Source organism: Prionailurus viverrinus, chromosome B4, assembly GCF_022837055.1.
Source record: "Prionailurus viverrinus isolate Anna chromosome B4, UM_Priviv_1.0, whole genome shotgun sequence".
Taxonomy (NCBI): domain Eukaryota; kingdom Metazoa; phylum Chordata; class Mammalia; order Carnivora; family Felidae; genus Prionailurus; species Prionailurus viverrinus.
Window position 1 is genome coordinate 2268754 of NC_062567.1, and position 20264 is coordinate 2289017.

Sequence of the window (20264 nt, forward strand, 5' to 3'; positions counted from 1 at the left end):
GGGCAGCTCAGGTTTCTGTCCCCTTCCAGAGGTGGGACTAAAGTCCCAGGGGCACAATCTCCTGTCTCTGCCACAGTGCCTGACCATATCTTCCAGAGTCACAGACGCATCTAACTCACACAGCAGCCCTGCTCAGGAGCTGCCCACAGCTTTAATCTGTTTTACTAGTTTTGCCCTCTCAAGGTGGCTTGCTACTCTGATCCCATGTCCCACATATGCCCTCTCTTTGCCAAGCAGCGTAAGGGACAGGAACACTGTGCCTGTGGGGAAGCAAAGTCCACTAACCCCCCCCAAATCCCTAGGACAGCCTGCACCTCTCTCATGTTCCTAGAGGCCAGGTAAGCTTGCACCTTATTAATCCCAGCTTTTGGGACAACAGGTGTTTTACCTGGCCAGATGACACCCAACACCTTACTACAGTGAATGGGCCTTGAATTTTCTGTGGGTTCAATGCTCATCCTCTGTCTCAGAGATGCTCCAGCAAAGCCTGCAGGATGTCCTGCATCAGAGGCAAGTCTTCACATGGTAACGTTATATCATCCATGTAATGGGCCCATTTCACTGATGTGGGGAGAATAGGAACAGGTACCCCAGTACTACCCCATGCATATGGATGGGCTGTGCAGGTAGCCTTGGGGGACTGCTGAGAAGGTTTGTTATTATATCTCCCACATGAAAGCAAATCGATCTTAGTTATTAGAAACCTGTCAGGAATGCTTTGCAAGAATGCTTTTTGCCAAAGCATCAGATAAAACAGTAAGTGTCTGCAAATGACAAAAGACGTACAAATGGCCATGGTTCTAGACCTGGCTGTACTAGGTTATAGATGGTTATAGATCATGGTTATACTAGGACATATCAGAGTTCGGGGAATTTCATACAAATATACTCTAAAGAAAGTTTAGTATCACTTCCTCTTTGACAGAGCTTCTCATGAAATTGAACATATAATCAGAAGTGACATAGTTGTAAACAACTTGGCTTTTCCAACAGAGAAGACTTAGTTTCTTAAGTAATCAAAGACCTGATAAAGACAAAACACGGAGCCTTTGATTCCCAGGTAGGTTACATCAAAGGTAAAGAAAATCCTTTGTTTACAATTTCTTAAGAAAAGCAAGCCAATAATCAAACAAAACTTTATCCCTTCAACAGAAAGAAATTTTGTTTTTCTAATTTTGTACCAGTGTACTTTTGATAGTATAACTCTGTTTTCTTTTTAGCTTATGTAAGTCTATTTTATTCATAGCTCAGCTAATCATAGCTCGACTACATATAAAACTTCTTTTTTAATATTTCTTTTCCACAGACCTCCAACTTTCTATATCAGTGCTTTCATTCCCAATCTCTAGCCAATAACCGGGTACCCAATTCCACAGCTAAAGCCTTTTACTGATATCTGTGACCTTTTGGAGGGTGTGCACTGGATTCTGGGAATTCCTACAGTAATCTGCATTTTGAAAAAGCCTCCCTCTCCCTTGGGGCACCTGGGTGGCTCAGTCGGTGAAGCAGCCAATTCTTGATCTCAGCTCAGGTGGTGATTGCGTAGCTCCTGAGTTCAAGCCCTGCGTCGAGCCCCACACCGGGCTCTGCGCTGAGCGCACAGTCTGCTTGGGATTCTCTCTCTCCCTCTCTCTTCCCCTCCCCTGATTGTGTGCTCTTTCTCTCTCTCAAAATAAATAAATAAACTTAACGCCCCCCTTTCTTTTCTTCAGTCTCGGTGAGCAATGTTTTGGTTACCTCTTGGGGTGTTCACATTTCAAAGACAGGACAAGACTTACAACTTTAGGGGACAGAGAAAGAATGTAAATTTTCCCCTGGGTGTTTTGGGGTCATTGCAATTTAAAAATAATTTTCTTTCTTATTAGGGGTCAGACGGCTTGGGGCATTTTATCCATTTTCTCATCAATTACCATAGCATCCTTCTCTTCACTCTTATCCCTTTCTCCCGGATTTCATCTCTCAGCATCCTACTAAGGCTCTGTCAACAAGTGTCCCGATCTTAATCCAAAGCATCTGGAGCCCTCCTAGATTTGTAAAAGGGTGCTATTACCCTGCTCTCCCACCTTGTCTGCCCACCCCGAAGCCAGTAGGCTAGTGGGCACCCGCACATCCTTCCCTGATTGTTCTCGATTTCTGACTCGAGGTGGGCACTGGTGGCCAGCAGAACTGTCCGTGGCAGAGGCCAGCTCACTGCACAGCATTGCACATCTAGTCTCCACCCAGTGCACTATGTGCGGTTTGTCAAGCAAGCCCCTGAAAGCAGCCAGTGTTTTCAGGGCACCCCAGCCTCGTGTGGCAGTCCATAAGCACCTGACTCACATGGAGCTCACTGACCAACCCAGGATTTTCCTGCGATGTCTCATTCCCATGACCCATTTCTCCCATTTCCTGGATGGCTCACCTGTTGCTGGTTTGCAGCCTCTTCTGGTGTTTCTCCAGTGAAATGTGAATCCCACCTCCAGGCTGGTGGAGGGCAGGAAGAGACTGGAAAGAAAAAGGCAGCCCAGTCCAGGCTGGCAGGTGGCAGTTTGAATAAGCAAGGGAATTTACATATGAGACTTGGCTGGGATGGCAGCAAGACAGGTGGATCTCCACACACACCCACCACATCTTAAGAGTTTATAAAGGAGCCTTAAGTAGGTGTAGATGTTTTCAACACCACATCACAGTCTCAAGGCTGTGTCCTTGGAGCAGCTTCCCAGAGGCAGAAAGGCAAGTGGAATCCACATTCCAAGGACAGAGGAGGGGCTGAGGAGCCTCCAATCACTTGGGTCCAACTTGCAAGTTAACTGGCATTCCTGTCTTCTCAGTGACCTCCCCCCACGCCAGCTCAACCCCCCCCCCCCCCCCGCCCCAGTGCAGTTCGTTCCAGACCTTACTGCCGCAGCTCAGATAGCGAGTCCCAGTTTCTTCTGGACAACCTAGCACATTGTCAATGGAAGAACGTCAAAGACATCTTTCTACACCCTTAAAAATTCCTGTATGCCAGTGCCGCAAATCCATTGTCCACACTTTTTCTCCCATCCCCATGACTGAGTTTTGACCTGGCTCTTCTGAAGCTTCCTAATGGTATGGCTGATGTGACCGTTGAGGATACTCTTCAATAGAATAATACTTGCTGTGAGCAAAGTCACAAAGAAAAGGGTCAACATCCATTCTCCCTTCTCTTGGTAATGACCTACTTTTCACTCAGGTCTTACTCTTCTGTTCACTCCAGGCAACTCATGAGGGCTGTTGATTCTCCTCTTGGTTCTAGAGGTAGGGTACATGGCTCAGGCTAGGGAAATAAGGACCATCTTACGTCCTCTGGCCACAGTGCCGATGTGAGGCCCCACTTGAACCACTCAGACCAGAGAAGCCCTTGGCTTCTTTTCTTGCCCCCCTCAGATGGGCTGGAGCTGCATAATTTCCTTTCCCATGTGGAAGGCTAGAGCAGGTCAGGGTTGGGTATTTCTGTTCCCTCCAGTTGGTTAGGTTCTAGTAAAACCCAAGAAAGTTGGGAGAATAGTTTCTCCTGAGGACAGGCCTTGGTAAGGTATTTCAAAATGGTTCCTTTCTTCCTTCTCCTGCCAAAAGCGTGAGGGGGCTTTTCTCTGATCTTCACCCTGAGAACCTTGGATGTCTTCTGGAGGTAAAACTTATGGAAGTCCAGGCAGGGCTCCAAGGACTTGTCTGCACTGGTCCTCCAACAGTCCATCAGTTTGGCACTAGCCCAGTGTCTGCTCCTGGTACACTGTGATTCACTGTTTCCACCTCTCTGTTCAATTTGCGGGTAGAGGTTTGGCCAGATTTCAACTGTCTGATGGATCTAAGAAGAGTTGCCGATTTTCACTTTGTTCAGGACTTTCTCTTTGGAAGGAGGGGAGTGATGGCTTCCGAGTTCCTTCTATGTCAGACTGGAAACTGGGAGCCATAATGATTACTTTTAAATAAGAACACACCAGGGGTGCCTGGGTGGCTCGGTTGGTTAAACTTCTGACTTTTGATTTCGACTCAGGTCATGATCTCATGGTTTGTGAGTCTGAGCCCTGCATTGAGCTCTGTGCTGACAGCCTGGAGCCTGCTTAGGATTCTCTGTCTCCCTCTCTCTCTGCCCCTCCCCAACTTGTGCTCTTCCCCCACCCCCCCCCACCCCCCCGGCTAAAAAAGAACACATTTGTGCTTTAAAACCTGGTTACTTGAAAATTATAAGCCAACAACACAACTGATGCAAAGATCTATCACTGTACACGGTCAATAAGTCAGAAAACCCACCACAAGTTACACTGATTATGATGAGCACATTTGGGGGGCCATCAGACACATCCCTTATATGAAAAGTACTGACAATAATTTATAATTTAGCTGAAAGAATGCCAATCAAAAACCAAAACCAACCCAAGATGGTCCTAGTAATTTATCAGTAACAGCATTCTTCCTGGAAGCAATGCAAATTTCACATTTTCAATAGAATACTGAGAGTCTTCAGGAAACTTTAGTAATATATTAATTTTAGTTTAAAAAATTCAGGGTCTTGTAAATAACTCACTTAATAGAATATTAGAAAGTAAACCACCATAAAAACTTCAGGTAGACCCTGGTCCTCTACTGTGAGCTGAGGACTGTTCTTGGGGGATCATGAATGGAACCAGCAATGAGCAAATATTCTGGTCGCAGGATCTCTTTTTTTGTTTCTTTTAATTGAGGCGAATGAAATTCACATAATCATAAAAAGTGTACCCTTCAGTGGCACTCAGCATATTCACAGATTGTTGAGTAAAACATTAGATAATCACTCTCCCCAGCCACAGTTAACTACTAACTTACTTTTTGTCTCCCTGGATCTGCCTACTTGGTCTGGATATATTATATAAAAGGAATCATACAACATGTGACCTTTTGTATCAGGCTTCTTTCACTTAACATAATGTTTCTTTTTTTGTTGTTAAAGTTTATTTTATTTATTTTGAGAGACAAAGAGACAGCGTGAGCGAGGGAGGGGCCGAGAGAGAGGGAGGGAGAGAGAGAATCTCAAGTAGGCTCCACACTGTCAGAGCAAAGCCCAATGCAGGACTTGATCCCACGAACCATGAGATCATGACCTGAGCCGAAATCAAGAGTCGGATGCTCAACTGACTCAGCCACCTAGGCGCCCCTTATCATAATGTTTCTGAAGCTCACCCACACTGTACCATGTATCAATACTTTATTCTTTTTTATGGCTGAGTAACATCGCAGTGTATGGATAGACCACGGTTTGCTTATCCATTTATTATTCATGGGCACTTGGGTTGTTTCCACCTCTTGGCTATTTGGTTACCATGCTGTTATAAATAGTCATGTACAAATTTCTGTGTGGACATAGGTTTTCATCTCTTGTGGGTATCCGCCCAGGAGTGGAATTGCCGGGTCATGTGGTAGCCGTTTGTTAAAAGTTTTGAACTACCTAACTAATTTGGAAGTAAATTTTAAAAAATAAAAAATAAAATAAAATAAAAAGTTTTGAGGAACTACCAATCTGCTTTCCACAGTGGCTGCACCATTTTACATTTCTGCCAGCCAAGTATGAGGATTCCTATTTCTCCACATCCTTGTCAACATTTGTTATTCTTTTTGCTTAAAGTCATCTTAGTGGGCATGACGTGGTATCTCAGTGTGGTTTTGATTTGCCTTAATGGAATGACCAATGATGATGCACTTGCTAACTATTTGTCAGGACCTTTGTATGTTATTAAAAAACATTGAGGCCCAAAGAGCTTTAATCCATGTCATTATAGCTAGTGATACCATATTTAGACACTAAAACAATTAAATTTAAAAAATATTATTTATTAGTTCTCTTATAAACAATAGTAATAAGTTCATTATATGTCAACATCAGAGCAATGACATCATCACGTATCATGTAGTTTCTGGAAAACTCCACCATACACTTATAAGAGAATGAGCATGGAAAAGGTAAATCACATGTTAATTATTATAAAAAAAAAAATTGATCTCCTAGATCTCCCTCCCCAAAATGAGTAATGATAATTCAATTTTACTCAAGATAAATAACACTAAAAAAAGTTTTGTCTTTTTTTCTGGCCTGGGATTTCTCTCAACTCAGAAAACATGTACTTGGGGGAAGGGAGGATGTGGACACTGAAATCTGGATCGTTTTTGTTAGTCATAGAAAGGGCAGAAAATGGTTCCGTAATCTGGCTATGGATTTGCTGATGCCTGCCCACGTTTTTAAATAACACTTTTTGGCCTTTCGGAAATGAAAACTGGATGCTTTTTGAACCTTTCATTAATCTCCTTGATCATGTGATTTTTGAGAGTGGATGGGCATGGAGATTTATAACCCGGTGGTTCTCCAAGTGAGGTCCCCAGACCAGCAGCAGCACCTGGAACTTGTCAGAAGAGGACATCTTTGGGCCCCGCCCCAGACCTGCTCCTCAGAAACCCAACATGGGCCTTCTGTGGTCCAACAGGGCCTCCAGGTGGTTCTGATTTGCTAACTGATTTGCTAACAGTTTGAGGACAACTGGGGTGACCTTTCCCACGTTACACTCTGTCAGCATGATCTCCCTCCCTGCTTTGCACTTCCTTCTTCTTTCCTTCCGCCCATAAACATTGGATGTTTTAAGCCCTTGTCAGTGTTTTTATGACACTGGTTTGGAAATGTAGACATTCACACATTATGCATCTGTCTCTAAACATCACATTCATGCAGACCGAATTCAGAGAATCATTTATAACAATCCCACAGAAACTAAATCTTAAAGGGGCATGTTAGTAATATTCAGGTAGAGCTTTGTCATGGATACAGTTCATCACCTGGGACTTAGATTACCCTTCTTTTCCAGCACACCTCCAGTAAAATCCTTTTAAATACAGAAGCTCCGTGATGCCAAGGGCTCGGTTGCCCTCTGTTGGTGTTACCCAAAGATTACTATGCCATGGCTTCTGTTTAGAAATTCACAATTGAAGAAGGTTCAGTGGAAGGAGGCTAGCTTAGGGAACAGAGCTAAGGACAAAAAGATTCAGAGTTACCGGTTCAGAGTTCTTGGAAGGTGTTCATTATGGAATGTGGCCAGGAGAATGGGCTAATCACCCAGAAGCTGGGACAGGGATCTGCATCAATCAATGGAGAGTCCAATTACATGGGGTAAGGAGTGTGTGTGTGTGTGTGTGTGTGTGTGTGTGTGTGTGTGTGTGCGCGCGCGCGCGCGTGTGTGCATGTGTGTGTGTGTGTGTGTGTCTATTTATATTCTATGCTAGGGTTTTCCTTGGGATTTCTAAACTGGGAAGTATGGATGAAATGAACATGAACCTACTTTTCTTTAACCTGTATATGGTATGGAGAGAGTCCCCTGGTGCTCAAGCTTCAATGAACATGTAGACATGAAAATAAGACCTAGAGTTCTGGTTGTCCCTCCCTGTTCCTCCAATGACCTTAGAATTGCTGCCCAGAAGCAGGTCGAGTTCACTCATTGGCACTAGAGAGCTGGCTTTGTAATGAGGTTGCAGGCGCCTGGGGCTCTGGCATGTGGCTTCCGAGTTTTCCAAAGCCCAGGAGATCTCACAGGAGATGCGTCTTGGGTGAGTGTTCAACTTCTTTGATTCTGCTTGTGCTCCGCGATTTCTGTGAGGTGTTCTTGGCTTCTTAGCACTCCTGGTTTTCTAGATTGTTCTTCTACTCTTCCTCCTGTGGCGATATAGCTATGTCACAGTCATAGGTGTAATACTGCACCAAGAAAAATGTGATCCCCACCCTAAGCCGACATGGGTAGAGCATTCAACATAAGCCCCCGTTGACCTGCTAACTTAAAGTTCCACCCCCAGATCCTGTTACCTTCCCACATTTCAGATCCTGAACTCTGACCTCAAGGCCTCTCCATGCCTCTGGAAGCCCAAACCGGCTGCCCCATGGTCCTTACAGCATGGTAGTTCCATCATTGTTCGGTGAGCAGATCTGAGAAACAGCCCAGGGGAACCCTTCCATTCCCTTGTCAGCCAGAGCTGGGCAGTTACAGGTGCTGAGGCTGAGTGGGTCTTAGGGAATGGACTCCAGGATGGGGTCTGCTTTGCTGCTGACCCCCAAGGGGTGTCCTGCTCTTTGTATTTCATCCTGGTGTATAGTGGCTAAGGGTCCCATTGTCACACTCAAAAACCTGGGGTCATCCCTGGGCCATCTGTCTTCCTTAACCCTCATTTCCAGCCACCTGGAAAATCCTGATAATTTGACCCCCTTATATATCTCTTGATTCTTTTCCTCCTTTTTAACAGGTGCCCACTGACCTAGCTCATGTTCACATTGTCTCTCGTGTGGATTTATCCCATCATAACATAATCAAGCTGCCACCATGATTACTTGGTCCCTTAAATCTAGCCTATCTTGTTGACAGACTGTTCAAAGGGCCAGTGCTACCATTTTCCCCATAGGTAAAGCTGCCGTGGCTCTCTGTTGGCCCCAGGATAGGGTCCGAGCCCCTCAGTCTGACCCAATCTTCCACGACGTGGTCACTGTCCATCTGTAACAGCACCACACGCCTCGCATCCTGGTGTTCAGAACTGCTCGACTTCTCCTGGACGTCGTCATGCCCTTTCACCTCGCCTTACCTGTCCCCACGCTCCCCCTGCCTGGTATCCATCTCCTGCCTTTCTTCATCTGGCTATAGGCACCATCAACTCTAAAAACCTTGCTGGCACCCCCATGTAGGGTTAAGTGTCCTTTCTCTTTGTTCCTATAACATCCACTCTTGGGCTTTAAGAAAATGTATTTGAGGGGCGCCTGGGTGGCTCAGTCTGTTGAGCATCTGACTTTGGCTCAGTTCATGATCTCACAGTCCGTGAGTTCGAAGCCCCGAGTCAGGCTCTGTGCTGACAGCTCAGAGCCTGGAGCATGCTTCAGATTCTGTGTTTCCCTCTCTCTCTCTGCCCCTACTGCACTCACACTCTCTGTCTGTCTGTCTGTCTCTCTCTGTCAAAAATAAATAAACATTAAAAAATTAAAAAAAAAGAAATTGTATTTGAAATCTGTATTTTCCCCCCTCTTCTCCTCTACTAGTCTGTAAGCTCCTTAGAGTGGGGGCCATTTGTATTCACCTTTGGGCCCCGAGGAACTGCTTGGCACAGAGCGGATATTCTTGTAATAGTTTTTTTTTTTTTCTAATTGAGATAGGATTGACATGTAACATTGTGTAAGCTTAAAGTGTACAACATGTTTGTATATTTTAATATGTCGTATTTATATATTGCAACATGATTACCACCATAGTTAGCAGACGCCTCCATCATGTCACATAATTATTATTCCTTTTCTGCAGTGAGAACATCTAAGATCTAGTCTCTTAGCAGCTTTGAAGTATATAATATTGTTGACTGTAATCTCTATGCTGTGCGCTTGATCCCCAGAACTTACTCATCTTCTAATTGCAAGTTTATGCCCTTTCACCAACATCTATATACGAGATATTCTATAATTATTTTTTGAACTATATGGAGGACAGTAGGTGCAGAAAAGGGATAATAATAGTAACTGTGCTAAGTGAGTCTCATGAACTGAAAACTCCTAGTTTCTATGTTTTGCATCTGTGTTATCCAATAGAGTAGCCACAGTAAGTACTATTAAACACTTGACATGTGGCTAGTGTAACTGATGAACTGAATTTTAATTATATTTAATCTATTTGAGTCTAAACTTAAATATCCACGTATGGCTGGTGGCTACTGTATAGGACGGTACAGTCCTAGACTTTCACCAGCCCTTACTTAGTCCACAGGAACATCTGACTAGTTCCTACCTCGCTCACAGCTCCCATGGAGCAAGGATGTGGGCATGGGTGCTGGTGAATGATTAACAGCCAGCTCTCTGGAAAAGTTGGCCTATTTCCATGGTGTAAATAGTCCCACCACGCCCTGTTTCGAGCTACCAACGCGACATAACTGAATACGGGGTTGGGAAGAGAGATGCGGTAACACACCATCTTGTTGCATAATTCCTCGATACAGACACGATAGGTGTAAATAACTCTGAGAACAAACCAACTCGTAGAATAATTAGAAAGTGGTTAATTTAGAGTACTTATTAACTTCGTTTTTAATATAACTTATTCAGTTATGTCTATGTACTTACTTTTTTATAATGGCTCTGTTTAAAGACAGTTCACAGAATTCCTGAAAATGTAGCTTCTGGCTGTCAGGAGCCAGTGTAAGCCAGATCTTATCACTGGCTCCTAGTAATTAATCCAAAAAAGTAAAAATAGTCAAATGTAGGATTTCTTGTGGCCACAAGAGGGCACCATCAGATGAAATTAGAGTCTAGGAGGGATTTTTTTTTTTTTTTTTTTTTTTTTTTTTTTTTTTTTTTTGCACTAGCTCTCTGGCAGAAGGCTCAGTTTGAGGAATGAGTTTGAGTCTCCTGGAAGACTAATTCTGGGAGAGCTTGTGGAAATTCATCTAGATTCAGGCTGTTCGTTATTTTACAACGTAAATTCCAAACCTTTACCATTCCCAAATAGCGTCATCACTTTGTGTCTGAAGGCTTTTAATACCTAAGCTCCTAAATGAAAAGTTCCTCGCTGGGTTTTAAGTCTTGTCAGCAAGGGGAGGCAAGGATCTACCACGTGTCAAGTTCCTACAGTGTACTGGGTACTTGACATGCTTCATGCCACACGATCCTAAAAGAACGCCTTAGGAATCAGCTAACACCATAGAGAAGCTGGTCGACAGCCAGGTATATGAGCAACTCCCAATATAATAACCCGAGGGGGCTTGCCCTCTGCATCCCAGTAATTTGCACTTTTTTAATTCACACGAGGACAATCGGGAGTATATTGTGGGCCTGATGACCAATATGACAGCAAACGAAATCTGCTGGCCTTTCTCTGCCTGGGCCTCTATGGGATCTAAGAGCTCTGGGTTTTGGGGGGGTGAATCTGTGTCTTCTCAGGGTCTTGCTGGGGAATTTATATCAAGGTTGGTTAGAGTGCACCCTTGGGGGGTGGTGCTTTAGGGATGCCCTAAATAGTCAGGAGAGTAACATAGTAGGTCTAACACTCCACTGTCGAAAGCGAGGGAGACACGGGCCTTTTTGTTTGTGTGTGGAATGAATTCACTCTCTTGATGCTTGATAGTGTCTGTCTATGCAGTGGTTCTCCAGGTTTGGTGCCTGGAAAAGAAGCGTCAATCTTGCCTGGGAATTTTTTTAGAAATGTCAGTTTTCAGGCCCCACTTCAGACCTGCTGAATCAGAAACTCTGGGGGGCGGGGCCTGCTAGCCCATGTTTTAATAAGCCATCCGGGAGATTCTTGTTTTTTTTCTAATGGTTTTTTTTTTTTATGTTTACTTATTTTTGAGAGACAGAGCGTGAGTGGGGGAGGGGCAGAGAGAGGGGGACACAGGATCCGAAGCAGGTTCCAGGCTCCGAGCTGTCAGCACAGAGACCGACACGGGGCTCTCGAACCGTGAGATCGAGACCTGATCTGAAGTTGGACCCCTAACCGACTGAGCCACCCAGGTGCCCCACCCTCCAGGAGATTCTGATTAACAAGTCCACTCAAGTTTGAGAACCACTGGCCTAGCACAGAGTTGTCAAAACTGGATCAGGGGTGCCGGGGTGGCTCAGCTCGGTAAGCGTCCGTATCTTGATTTCGGCTCAGGTCATGACCCCAAGGTTGTGGGATGGAGCCCTGCATCAGACTTTGCACTGACAGTGTGGAGCCTGCTGGAGATTCTCTCTCTCCCTTTGCCCCTTCCCAGCTTGTGCCGTCTCCCTCTCTCTCTCTCTCTCAAAATAAATAAATAAACAGTAAAAAAAACTGGATGCATATGTATTCATTGGATCTGAGGAGCTTTAAAACAGAAGCAGTATCTCAGGCAAATCTACAGAGCTGAAAAGTAGGTTTGTGGTTTCCAGGGCACCGGGGAAATGGGGAATTGTGCGGTACAGGGTTTCTCTTTGGGGTGACGGAAATGTCTAATGTGTAATGAGATAGTGGTATATACACAGCATTGCTAAAAACCGCTGAATTGTGCACTTTAAAATGGTTACAATAATGTGTTTTATCTCAGCTGGAAAAAAAAAAAAAGAAAAGTACTAATATCTTGGCCCCCCTCTTAGAGCTTCCGGGTGGAGACCAAGCATTGGTGTCTAAAAAACATCTCTCCTGGTTGTTCTAACCTGCAGCCACGGTTGAAAATTAAGGCCACACATCGTGGCATCCCAGTGGAGGGGGCTGTGGTGTGAGCATCTGCCCCAGGCAGAGGGGGCGCGCAGAGAGGAGAGCTCAGGTGGATGTGCCCACGGGTCTCCTTGTAGCCCAGTGATGGGGGCAGAAGTGTCTGGGGCTCTACGCTCAGGTTGCGGTTTTGGCCTTTGCCGCGCAACCCTGCTCGTGTTCCCTGATGGGTTGGCCTGTAGCTCTTTGGAAGGTTCTGAGGGGTGGGTCGTAGGAACATTCATTAGAGAAGCGGGAAGCCCGGCACACGGTAGGCGCTCAGCCCGTGCCAGCGCCCTTTCCTTTGCCGTGTCCTCGCTTTCGTTCTTGGAGATCGATTCTGTGGGGATGTGTGCTGGCCGGGTCTCTCTCTACTGCCCCCTCCCCCGGTTGCTGCTGGCTAGTGGGAGAATGGGGTGGGCTGGGGGGCGAGGGGATCTCTCTGCCCACGCACGCTGCCCACACCGGCTTCACCCGCTAGCCGGGACAGGGGCTTCGTGACCGTGCGGGACTCACCATCTCCGCTGCCAGGTGAGCCCGCTCAGAAGGACGATACTGATCAGCAGGAGGACGCAGCCGGCCACTGTCAACAGAGAAGCAGTTCAGCAAAGGCGCTGGGCGAGGGCGCAGAGCATTCTGAGGCGCCCCCCTCCCCCGACGAGCGAGGGTTTCCCGAGGAGGAGAGCCTTCCCCGGTCGGTCAGAATGCAGCTCCCGCTGGACCTGGGATCCTGGGAGGCTCAGGGACTGGGACGGGGGCAGTGGGGAGCTGGGAAAGGGCATGGAGCCTTGCTTCCAGGGGCTTGGTTCTTTCTGGGGGGAGTGAAGGGACAGGCACTCTCTTCAGAAAGCTTCAGAGGCCTCAGTTAAGGAGGCCACGAGTGAGGGCTGCCATGGGTGAAAGAAACGTCAAAATACAAGGATAAATGATAAACACATAAGCGTCTCTTGAAAGTATTCATATTTCCCAAATGCTTTCCTTCCTTCCTTCCTTCCTTCCTTCCTTCCTTCCTTCCTTCCTTCCTTCCTGCTTGCTTATCTATCTATCTATCTATCTATCTATCTATCTATCTACCTATCTATCTGCCTACCCATCAAACCATCAGTCTTAGATGTGCCTGACACAGTCTAGTTTTCTTTTTCTCCTCCAAGCTCTATTGGTATAGACCAGGCAGGCAACCCTGTGTACATTTAAGGTGTACAAAGTATAGATCTGATGTGAGTCCATATTACAAAATGATTACCACCATAGCAGTAACTACCACCTGCACCATGCCTCATAACTACTGTTTCTTTTTTGTGGTGAGAACACTTAAGATTTACTCTTTTAGCAAATTCGAGTATACGACACAGTATTGTTAACCATAATCACCACGCTGTATGTTAGATCCCCAGAACTTATTCATCTTCTAATGGAAAATTTGTGCTCCTTGACCAACATCTCCCCGTTTCCCTCACCCCTACCCTCGCCCCAGTCCCTGCAACCACCACTCAGCTCTCTGTTTCTATGAGCTTGGGTGTTTTTTTCCTCCTTCAAAGCCTGTTTTTCTCTCCTACCAGGAAACAATTGTACTGTTTATGGAAGGTTTGGGTTTTTTTTTTTTTTTTTGTCTCTTTGCATGCTTATACCGCATCTCTTCCCCTCACCTCCCTCACCTTCCCCCTGTCCTTCCCCCCCCCCCCCCCAGGCCACAGTATATTTTATCATTTCGGATCTGTTCAGGAGGAACTTCTGGGGGCTGGTTGGGACTTCACACCCAGCTTACTCTAACTGATTACCGCGAGTTTATGTTGTTAATATCTGGATTAGTCTTTTACCTGTATAACTACTATACAGTGTAAGGAGGGGGTCATTTTAAACTAACCAACCAAACCCACCAGACCAACCAAGCGACATATCCCACAGTCTCTGTTTGGGGTATGTTTTGTCAACAGCAGAAGGGACCCCCTACCCACCTGCTATCTGATACTCGGTTGTGAATACAAATGACTCCGTGGTCATAGCCACTTCCGTATGTCTCTGGAAATCTGTGCAGAAGGGAGAGGAGGAAGTGTTCAGTTTGTGCTGATGATCAGACGGCACAAGCTGGGGAGTGTCAGGATTTCTCAGTGAGCGGGAACCCCAGAGGCTGGTGGAAGGGGTGTGAAAGACAAGGGTCTCACCCTTCTGCCCCGAGATACCACCCTCAGCCTGTTGTCCTCATCCTGACACTGCTTTTGACACGTTTGAGGGGCGGGATGCGGGTGTAGATCCCTGAGCCGTGGACTGGAGGGGTTGCTCTGGGAAAACCGCCTTCCCCCTCTCTGGCATGACAATTTCAGGGCCCAGCTTTTACCCTCCCAGAAATTCTAGACGTACCTGTAGTACTTGCTGTTATTGAGGGACAGGAAGTGTCACTCCCAAGAGCAGCATCAGTGCTGGCTTGAGGCTCTTCGTCATCTGGAGGAGAGAGGAGCTGATGGAGGTGGAGAGCGGGGTGGGGGTGGGGGGTCTCACGTACACCCTGCCCCGCCCCTATCAGCTGATCCCCAGATCAGATCAGAGTGCCATTCTCGGCAGGTTGTCTGGGGCCACAGTGCCGCGTGGCTCTCTGTCAGGGTTACAGGCAAGGGGGTAAGCAGTCCCGGCAAAGCTGGGTAACAGGGAATTTGGCCCTGATCCTGGCCACTTCGTACTGAGCCCTGGTTTCCATCTGTGGCTTGGAAACCAGTCATCATACTACAAGTACCCCTGAAACACCAAATGAAATAGAAATGCACAAAAGGACAACTTTTCTCTGTAACAGGGCCCTCATTCCCTGTGGGTGGTTCCAGTTATCCAGGACACTGCCCTGCCTTGTCGTCCTTTTAGACGGAAGTGACAGACACCCTGGCCAGTGTGTGGCTCACACTGCGGGAAGAAAGCACAGCATCCCCAAAGAGTCCAAGAGGAAGACACAGGGTATGGCAAGTGGTGGTGTTCGGGGACGTTGTCAAAGAGATGTGACCGCCAACTGACCCGTGGGCTGGACCTGGGCACCCAGAGGCTCCCCACCCCCTCCGCCGTGAGTGGGATGTGGGTTCCGCTTGCCCTTCCTGCTCCCAGAGGCTACTCCAAGGGCAAGCCTTGAGATGGTGATGTGGTTGAGACCACCTGCACAGTATACGCGACTGAACCCAGTGAAGGCCTGTTCAAAAACTTTTAACATCTGACGAGTGAGTGTGGAGATCCCTTCATCTCGCTCCCGCCCAGGACAAGCCTCCTGTGTAGGTTCCCTTTGCTTGTGACAACTGCCACCTACCAACAGTGGCCTTTGCCTGCCTCTTCCTTTGGTCTCTTCCTCCTGTGCTCCATCTATGGGGGCAGTTTCAGATTTCACCCAGGGAAACTCCTGGGGAGGGTTACCAACCGACAGGTGGTGAGCTAAGAAACCTGTGACACTTACAGTTGGTTACACGTAAGTAACCATGTACGGTTGGTTACATGTAAAAATAGTAATACGCTTTCGGAATGAAACTAGCAGACCTCAACCTAGGTGGGTGGTACACCTGTGTGAATGAGTGTGCATGTGCATGTGCGTGCGTGTACATGTGCGTGCTTGAATAGGCCCCTTCCCTGCACTTTTATCAAAGCACAGGTGGGGATTACAGAAGGAGAGGGGCCTGCTAATAGCGAGTGCTGTGCAAATAACGAGTTTACAATGACACACGCGTGGGTGGCAGGCTGGACCTGCCCTTTTGAACGGGAGGAAGCGTTGGCAGCTTAGAAGAAGAAGTTGAAGTTCAGGGTCAGCTAGGAAGGGGCTGCGTTATCACCAGTGCAGTGGCATCTGGGGTGCTCTGGGACACTGGCAAGGTCTTCCCTCCTCTTCCATTTCTGCCATTTATCCTTGCTCAGGGTACAGGAGACCTTAGGTGACAGAGACCTTACTTTATCTAGTCTATTTTCTAGAATGAGCAGAAACAGAGGCTCAGGGAGGTGAAGTGCTGTGCCCAAGATTACACGGCTGGTAGGTCAGGAATCCCATCCTGGCCAGCCCGATGGAAAAGCAGGGTGGTGGACCCATGAAGGGGCCACTGTACCTGGAAACCAGCCATCACTCCTTTCGCTTATGCACTGGAGTCGGGGCTGTGTCCACGTTGCCTTCCCACAGGTCGTTTTGCAGACACTCTTGGCAGGACCCCTCTTCAGGGCCCTGAATCCCTGCATGCACTGGTAGTGAACTGTCTGCCCCACCACAAAATGGTAAATTCTCCTCGAATCTTCATGTTCCCAGGGCGGAGGCTCCCTGCAGTGACCTGGAAGAGGAAAAGGAAATTCTCAAGGCAAGTTGGCGACGGCATGGTGAGTGAATCCCAGTTGCCCCTTCCTAGAGACTGGACCTTGGTTCTTATTATTTTGTTCATTCGTGCGTTCATTCATTCATTCTTTTATTCAACCAATACGTATTGAGAATGTCTCTGTGTCAGGAACTTTGCCAGGCTCATTGCAGGAAGGCACACAGACCCAGTGACTCCTGCAAGAGCGGACGATCGGTTGAGTGAGAAAGCAATGAGGGCAGAATGTACTGAGTATTATAGCTGAGCAGACACTTGCTGTGGGAACACAGAGGAAAGAGAAATTACTTCTGGTGATGGCGAGAGTTTCCATAAGTGGACAGGAGTGGGAAGGGCCGTCTCGGCTGAGGGACAAGGGGAGGCTCAAGCCCATTTGGGCCAATGAAATGTGCAGACCACTCTGGATCTCCACTGCTAAGTGAGGAGGTACATCCTCAGGTTGTGGCTTGTGGTCATCTTGGGGCCATGGCTGGAGGACTGAAGATAAAGCCAAAGCCGGAAGGAAGGAAGGGCTGAGAGAATCTCAGAGAAATGGAACCTGATCAAGCCATACCTAACGCTTGCCCTATGTGAGTCATGCCAAGGCCTCTGAAAATTCCTCATGCCCTCTAACCTTCCACTCGCCCAACTAAAACCCAAGCCTGACTGGTCTACAACCCCGGTGATCATGTCCTGCTCTGATTTATTCTCAGGATTCCCAACCCCACTCAAAATCTGCATATATGGAGCCACATGTACCCTCTCTCCCTAGACATGTGGAGCTATACATATGCCTTGACCTTACAGGCCTTCCACGGTCTGATTTCTTTTAAAGTATCTTCTATATAACCCCTCTGCTCCAGAGGGAAGTCCCAGGGGGAGCCGAGTGGCCCTGTCCTGCATGGTCTGCTCTAGTGTAGTACCTTGCAAATCATGACCGCACCTGTAATTTAGTCTCAGAATAAAATTTCTTTTACAGCCAATAAAATCCATAATGGTCCGAACCTGTTTAAATTACATTTACTTCTTTCAAGTGGAAACATCCCCATTCAGATGATCTTTGAAAGGGCCCTTGGCCAGAACCAATGATTATCTCTTGAGTAAGGACAACAAACATTGACCTCCTGAGAAACCTTTCAATAACTGTGCAGGGGAAGATGGGAAAAAGAGAGAAAAACAATTAAATGTGTTTTGAAATGCCATTCAGTACAATGTTGGACGCACAACATAAAAACATCACGTTGCCACAACGCCCCTGGATTTGTCTTTTTTTTTTTTTATAAGAGAAGCTGCAAATAAATTCAAATTAATTTAAAATAAGGAATCAGTTGAAAGATTCTCCAGTCTAATTCAGGAGACCTGAGGTCTTACTCCTAAGTGATGTGGGTTTAGCCGAGTATTTTAACCTCTCTGTATCTTAATTTCTCCAGTCAAAGTAATAGTCCTGCTCCTTGACTCAGTGGGTTATGAGGTTCAAATGAAATTATATACAAGATGATAAACTTTTTTGTAAGGTTATAAAATTAGCACAGGACAATAGGATCTTGTAAGGTCAGTGGGTCCTCCACAAGTCAGGCTTTCCTAACAGGCTCTATTTCTTCCTGACATAACAACCGGAGTGCAAAATGATTCATTTTAGAGTTGCAGGAGCAACTGGGTAGTTAGTCATGGTGCCCACTCAGACCCGGCCCGTTAGCCAGGAGGTGCCTGCAGCTTCAGTACTCACCAGTGTGGTTCATTGTCTTAAAGGGAAAATGCAGAGCGTTTCCTTGAGGGCACAGAGGGTTGTGTACTCACATTGGTATCTTCGGTTGGCAGCGCTGGGCACAGTTAGTCCCAACACATGCTTTTTGAATTGAGTTCAATTGAATTGAATTGAATTGAACTGAATTGAATTGAATTGAATTGAACTGAGCTGAACTGAATTAAGCTGAATTGAATTGAGTTGAATTGAACTGAATTGAATTGAATTGAACTGAACTGAATTGGGTTGAATTGAATTGAATTGAATTGAACTGAATTGAGTTGAACTCTATTCAGCCAGCTCCCAAACCAGGAGGAAGCCCAGAGCCCAAGTTGGCTTGAAATGCTGAGCAGCACTACCACCTGCAGACACAATACAACAGTTCTTGTTTAGCTGATATCCTTAAAGAAGAGGGTAGTGGGACAGACTTCCCTCCTTTGGGGAACACACGCTAAGAGAAGAGTTGGCTTCTGGGAGTCAGCCAGACAGCCACTCAGATGCACTTCTTACCTGGAAGGTTAACTTGGTCCGTGGGCTGCATTTGGCTCTGCATTCCCATGGGGCTTTTTCCCTTCTGTTCTTCAGGTTTAGGGATAATTTGTCCATCTGTGGCCCTTGGGGCTAGAGAACATGGATAGAATGAAGCAAATCACTTCACAAATGCTTAAAATAGAAAACATTCTTGTGTGTTCATTTACTCAAGAAGAGTGCCTTTCCACTGCCTGCAACATGCCCAGCAGTATTGGGGTGTGGGGGTTACAAAGAGAAGCCACACCCTGCCCTGCCCTTGGGGTGCTTTCAGCATTGGCCTGTCAGTATCCCCATGCATGACAGCGGTGCCCTACAACATGTTTCTGAAAGAACTGGTAGATTTTCTGGGGTTTGTGTGTCTCCCCAAAGGGGAGTCCATTCTGCCATCCATCTGCCAACCTGTGGGCTGACTCCCTTGTCTCCCTAAAGCAGCTCATTTAAAAGTTAAAGGGATTAAGAACTTAAAAAAAAAAAGCGGGGTGGGGGGGGGGGCTCCTGGGTGGTTCAGTAGGTTAAACCTCCAACTTCGGCTTAGGTTGTGACCTCACGGTTCATGAGTTTGAGCCCCACATTGGGCTCTGTGCTGATGTCTTGGAGCCTGGAGCCTGCTTCGGATTCTGTGTCTCTATCTCTGCTCTCCCCCACTTGTACTCTGTCTCTCTCTCAAAAGTAAATAAACATTTAAAAAAATTTTTTTTTAATTTTTTTTTTTCAACGTTTATTTTTGGGACAGAGAGAGCATGAACGGGGGAGGGGCAGAGAGAGAGGGAGACACAGAATCGGAAACAGGCTCCAGGCTCTGAGCCATCAGCCCAGAGCCTGACGCGGGGCTCGAACTCCTGGACCGCGAGATCGTGACCTGGCTGAAGTCGGACGCTTAACCGATTGCGCCACCCAGGCGCCCCCCCCCCCAAAAAAAATTGTTTTTTAAAGTTAAAGGGATATGATCTTAAAGCAAGGAGGAGAGGAGCCTCCTACCACACTTGTCTCCATCGTGAAGATTTTGGCAAAGGAGTTGAGCATAGGCACTGCTGTGAAGGGGGTGGGGGGTCAGGGTTCTAGCTGGAGGTCTGTGGAGGGTGTGCTGGGAACAGCAGAGCAGTGCTCTCCAGACTGTGCAGTCCACGCGTGGTATAGCTGAAACAGAATGCACTGTGGCTCACGGACACCATCTCCAGGGGTAAGAAATAAAAGGACAGGGGGTGCCTGGGTGGCTCAGGTGGCTGAGTGTCTGATTCTTGATTTTGGCTCAGGTCATGATTCCAGGGTTGTAAGATCGAGCCCCAAGTCGTGCTCCGCTCTGGGTGTAGAGCCTGCTTGGGATTCTCTCTCTCTCTCTCTCTCTCTCTCTCTCTCTCTCTCTCTCAATCTCTCTCTCTCAAAATAAATAAATAAACTTAAAAAAAAATTTTAAAGGACAAACAGACCCACCAGTTTTCACCATGTTCTGTTATCACAGAGTGCATAAAAGACCTCGTAGAGAAATTGGTCTCGTGAGAGCTTTCAGGA

At 46.7% G+C, this 20264-nt stretch overlaps 1 protein-coding gene across 2 annotated transcripts in view; it reads right to left on the reverse strand.

The window, feature by feature from the left end:
* Window positions 1-5787: 5787 nt before the first annotated feature.
* Window positions 5788-20264, reverse strand: part of IL2RA (interleukin 2 receptor subunit alpha) — a 56055-nt gene continuing 41578 nt past the window's right edge. Inside the window, exons 3-8 of one of the 2 annotated variants that reach the window (XM_047866703.1) lie at window positions 18735-18845; window positions 16247-16462; window positions 14544-14624; window positions 14141-14212; window positions 12702-12768; window positions 5788-7672 (exon numbers count right to left, since the gene is read on the reverse strand). In XM_047866703.1, coding sequence (XP_047722659.1) covers window positions 7648-7672; window positions 12702-12768; window positions 14141-14212; window positions 14544-14624; window positions 16247-16462; window positions 18735-18845 — 572 coding nt within the window. In that variant the 3' untranslated portion in view covers window positions 5788-7647. Of the gene's footprint in view, window positions 7687-12701; window positions 12769-14140; window positions 14213-14543; window positions 14625-16246; window positions 16463-18734; window positions 18846-20264 lie in introns of both variants that reach the window. The other variant, XM_047866702.1, reaches the window with a different exon arrangement.